Source organism: Octopus bimaculoides, chromosome 1 (assembly GCF_001194135.2).
Source record: "Octopus bimaculoides isolate UCB-OBI-ISO-001 chromosome 1, ASM119413v2, whole genome shotgun sequence".
NCBI lineage: Eukaryota > Metazoa > Mollusca > Cephalopoda > Octopoda > Octopodidae > Octopus > Octopus bimaculoides.
In genome coordinates, this window is record NC_068981.1 from 156,592,777 (window position 1) to 156,598,081 (window position 5,305).

At 37.0% G+C, this 5,305-nt stretch overlaps 1 protein-coding gene across 1 annotated transcript; it reads right to left on the bottom strand.

Moving 5' to 3' along the window:
• Positions 1-2,118: 2,118 nt before the first annotated feature.
• Positions 2,119-4,653, bottom strand: LOC106871404 (U11/U12 small nuclear ribonucleoprotein 48 kDa protein). The gene has a single exon (XM_014917826.2). It carries the CDS (start codon positions 3,481-3,483, stop codon positions 2,188-2,190), a length of 1,296 nt encoding a protein of 431 aa, XP_014773312.1. The 5' UTR covers positions 3,484-4,653; the 3' UTR covers positions 2,119-2,187.
• Positions 4,654-5,305: the final 652 nt, after the last annotated feature.

The following is a 5,305-nucleotide window of genomic DNA, read 5'->3' on the forward strand; positions in this document are numbered from 1 at the left end:
TCCTCATCCATGCTTGCCACATGACCATACCAGCGCAATCGTCTCTCTTGCACACCACAACTGATGCTTCTTAGGTCCAACTTTTCTCTCATGGCTCTTACACTCTGTCGTGTATGCACATTGACATTACACATCAAGCAGAGTGTACTGGCTTCATTCCTTGCAAGTTTACACATGTCCTCAGCAGTCACAGCCCATGTTTCACTGCCATTTAGCATGGCTGTTTGTATACATGCGTCATACAGTCTACCTTTTACTCTGAGCGAGAGGCCCTTTGTCACCAGCAGAGATAAAAATAAAATCAAAACAAAAGAAAGAAAAAAAGTAAAAATTGAATTTTTTAAGAGGGGTTAGGTAGCCTTGTAGCAAAACATTTAACACCTATTTTCCATGCTGGTAGGGCAAGACAGTTTGACAAGAGCTGCACTTGGTTCCATTTGTCTGTTTTGGCATGGTTTCTACAGACAGATACTCTTCCTAATGCCAACCACTTTACAGAGTGTACTGGATGACTTTTATGTGGTATCAGCACAAGTGCTCTTAACATAGCACCAGTACCTGTGGGGTTGCCAAGTAGCTTGCAAGGCAAAGACCTCTCAGCTGAGAGAGGAAGTGGAACCAAGGGAAGTGGGTGTATCAGGTGAGTGGTTAGACTATAATAGAGAAATAGAGATAGTTCTCTTACAATAAAGGATGAAGAAGGAGAGAAAGAGGAGAGTCAAAGAGAAAGATAGAGAGTTAGAGTGAGAGAGAGAAATGTAAATAACATATAATAAAAATCTAAAAGTTACATTGAATATTTGCAGTACAGTAGAAAATTTGTAAGACTACTCTACCCCAAAGGCTATTTCATCAAGATAGTCTATACTGTTACAATATACATATTCTTTTACTTGTTTTAGTCATTTGACTGCGGCTATGCTGGAGCATCACTTTAAAGAGTTTTAATCGAAGAAATCGACCCCAGGACTTATTCTTTGTAAGTCTAGTACTTTTTCTATTGGTCTCTTTTGCCAAACTACTAAGTTATGGGGACATAAACACACCAGCATTGGTTGTCAAGTGATGGCAGGGGGACAAACACAGAGATACACAAATATATATGATGGGCATCCAGTTCCCATCTACCAAATCCACTCACAAGGCTTTGGTTGGCTTGAGGCTATAGTAGAAGACACTTGCCCAAGGTGCCACATAGTAGCAAAAACATGAGATTATCAAAAAACATAGCTTTATATGAAGTAAGGCTGATAGAAGTAACAAGAGTAAATATTTTTACAAAGATTGTCTTCCAGGTAAGTGATAGAATCCCAATATTTTTTTTTCGCCTGGTTCTTATTCTATCAGTGATGTTGCTGAACCATTAAATTACAGAAATATAAAGAAACTAATACCAGCAGTGAAACAGTGGTTGGGACAAACACGAAGTATATATATATATATATATAGTTTTCCGAAATTGAGGTGAACACCTTTCTCCATGTGATCGGCTTGAAATATTAAAGTACTTGGATATTTTCCTATTCTTCTTAACATGAAACTAATGGTAGCCTTAATTCACAAATAAAGAAATTATTTATCCACCAATACGGTGTTGAGCACTCATTCCAACGTTTTACACACACATATATATCATCATCATAAATATATATATACACATGTACACAATGAGCTTCTTTCAGGTTCCATCTATCAAATCCACTTACAAGGCTTTGGTTGACCAAGGGTTAAAGTAGATGACCTTTGCCGAAGATGCCATGCAGTAAGGATTGAATCCAGAATTGAGACTGGGAAGCAAACTTTTTCCCCCATACAGCTACGTCTGTAATTAATAATTTCAATATATGTTCCCATGCCTAAGTAGAACAAATAATGAAAGCAAAAAGCTTTTTGAATGTTGTAATACAAAAACAAAGCTTTTTAAAACAACTACTCATGCATAAATTCTCCTAGGAAACTCATTCACAAGATTAAACTATAGATAGTCAACATTAAAAAACAAAACAAAACAAAACAAAACAAAACAAACTAAAGTCTGGCATTTAGAGTGATCGTTTAAAGAATATATTCTTACTATCTTTACTTTAGTTTAAAATTTGTACAACTCAAAGACCTCCCTAAGAAAGGTAAAATTTCCAGTTGTTTAATCAGAAAATAACACAAATATTTTGTAAACAAGAACACAAATTATTTATCATGCTTTTCAGATCTATGTTTATGCTTCTTGTGTTTTTTTGATTTTTTGTGTTTCTGTTTGTGCTTAAGGCCAGCATCTTCTGTGTCCTCTGTATCATCATCTGCACTGAGTGGTCTTTTTAAGCTATATCTACTTTCGGGTAACACATGATCACTGATTACGGTAGTTTCTCTAGTTTGTTCGCAACCACGACTCGTGTCTTCTCTCACTTCTTGCATATCTTTTATTGAAGACTTACTTTCTGTCAAAGATACATTCTTTGGTGCAGAGCTGATTTCAGAGTCATTTTTATCACTTTTCCTTGATTCTTTTCTTATATCAGATGTATTTTTATCCCTGTGTTTATATTCAGAACTTCCTCTTGAACTCTTTTCACCATCTCTATGCCTTGCTTCATGTTTTTCGTGACTACTTTTTTTGTTGTCCGATTTAGATTTTCTTGACCTTTCACGATCGTCTTCCCGCCTACTACTGGAATGAGAATGTCTATCGTTTCTTTTCGATGACTGAACTTCAGTAGATTCGACTTCAGACGAATCTTTCAACAACGTCTGTAGCAATTCTACCTGATTATGAATAACTTCTCGTATGATCTCTGTATAAGTTTTTTTCGTAATGTGGACATTTTTAGCTCGGTACGATTGCCTTCGGCGTTTATAGTCGCGCATCGCAGCCCATTTCTCTGTTTCGGAGGAAGGTTCATTAAGCTCTTTACCTTTGGCAGCCTTCTTGATAAGAGTTTCGAAGTCTGTAGTAAGAAGAGTATCTTCTGGTAAGGACTGCATGCGCTGAAATTCTTTAGCGACTCGAACGACATAGTCATACATTGCCCGTCTCTCATCTACGCTGTAATCTCTCTGTTGAATTTCAAGTGTCTGTGGTACTTCCCTTTCGTAATTTACTGACATCGTGCCATTATTTCGATGAAACTCCTTCAGTATTGATTGTATGTTACTCTTTTCTAGTTTGATTGTCATAATATTAGTTTTCTCGTAAAAGAAACTTGATGATTCAGGAACATTAGCAAGTTCTTCAGATTTATATCCAAGTTGTAACCACTTACAGCAGTGTTCATGTTTCTCCAGTGAATTTCTCGGCAGTCTGTGGTTAACATTGTATGAACACGGAACTTTCTCTGAGTCTTGTTCAAAAAAATGCTGAGGCGTCCATTGCACCCTTTCAAAAAGTTTACCCAAATCATCTTCACATCCCTTTAAATATTCATCTAAGTCAGTTATATAAGTTTTACGTTGCTTTAACAGATCTTCGTTTACAGTTGTAACCATTTCGAGTTCGGTTTGCAATTTTAATGTAATTAACGCGAGAGTTATTGCTCTTACCGGTGAACATACATAATTGTTCCTTCTACAGATTTTAGTCAAGTAAAAAAAAAAACACAGAAGATAATTAGTGTTTAGTGAAAGAAGAGAATCAATGTTTATGTGTTTTGCGATATAGAAAAAAAAAAAAAATATTAGAACAGAGAAATTGTCTGCTCGTTCATGGACTAAATTCTGTGCATAGAGATAAAGTTAATGTACAAAATTTCGAAAATTTTTTTTTAAAGCGCATTTTTATGCTACGCAACAATGTATATGTTTTTCTTCTCTGTGTATAAATTTACATGCAGGTGTGTATGGATGAAGTGTGTTGAAGTAAAGAGTTAAAGAAAAAATAAGACCGAATAAGTTGTATATTTCATATAAAACAAAGATTAGAGGTAAAGAACTCTGAACATTTGTTACGACATAATCCATTTTCTTAAAAAACCAAAATACTGAATATACTACAGCCAGATTGTTTTTTTTTTGTTTTTAAATCTGGGGTGTGAAATTTATTTCAGAAAGAAGGTTGTTCAGTTACATGAATGGCTCACTCATTGAATTCAATTATAGTCTGAAGTGGAATTCTCGGCCACTTTCCAAGCTAACTAATTTAATAAGTTGGTAATTCATTTGACTGACTAATTAAATTACTATTAACATGATTCTCAGGTAGAATCAGTGTGATGGAATTGTCTTTTGAATTACAGATCCAGTCCTTCTGAGAGGCTTCTATATAGTTTCCACCCACCCAGTTTCACTCACAGGAATTGGGTTTGCCTGAAGCCATGCTAAAGACAATTAGCTAGGATGTCATGTTTTAATGACAGACAATCTGGGATATGTTTAGTTTTTCTTAATGCAGTATTTTGAATATTTACTGAGGTATGAAGAAAATAGATGTAAGTTCGATCCACATTGGTCTTGCATTTCGTCTGTTTTTACGTTCTGAGTTCAAATTCCACCGAGGTCGACTTTGCCTTTCATCCTTTCGGGGTCGATTAATTTAAGTACCAGTTGCGTACTGGGTCGATCTAATCGACTGCCCCCCCCCCAAATTCCGGGCCTTGTGCCTTGAGTAGAAAAGAATATTAAGCACTGTGCACAATAAGTCCATAAGTATATTCCTGCGCAGTTGGTGTAAGGGAGATAATTTAGAATATTTGCCCTTATTATTTCCCTTGGTTTGACAGTCTCTAAGCAAGACGTTGTTCTTGCTTTCATATATGCTGTATGAAAATCATTATCGGAGTATATACTGTTTGGCTTTTTTGATGTACGTTGGTCCGAACATTTAATGCTGGCAGTGGAGGCGCAATGGCCTAGTGGTTAGGGCAGCGGACTCGTGGTCATAGGATTGCGGTTTCGATTCCCAGACCGGGCGTTGTGAGTGTTTATTGAGCGAAAACACCTAAAAAACTCCACGAGCCTCCGGCAGTGGATGGTGGCGAACCCTGCTGTACTCTTTCACCACAACTTTCTCTCACTCTTACTTACTGTTTCTGTTGTGCCTGTAATTCAAAGGGTCAACGTTGTCATACTGTGTCACGCTGAATATTCCCGAGAACTACGTTAAGGGTACACGTGTCTGTGGAGTGCTCAGCTACTTGCACGTTAATTTCACGAGCAGGCTGTTCCGTTGATCGGATCAACTGGAACCCTCGACGTCGTAAGCGACGGAGTGCCAACAACAACAATGTTGGCAACAATAATTCCAGGCAGCTCTCAGGATGTAGTGACCGAAGATGCTCAGGCACTCACTGAGATGGACACTTTTACAAATTTC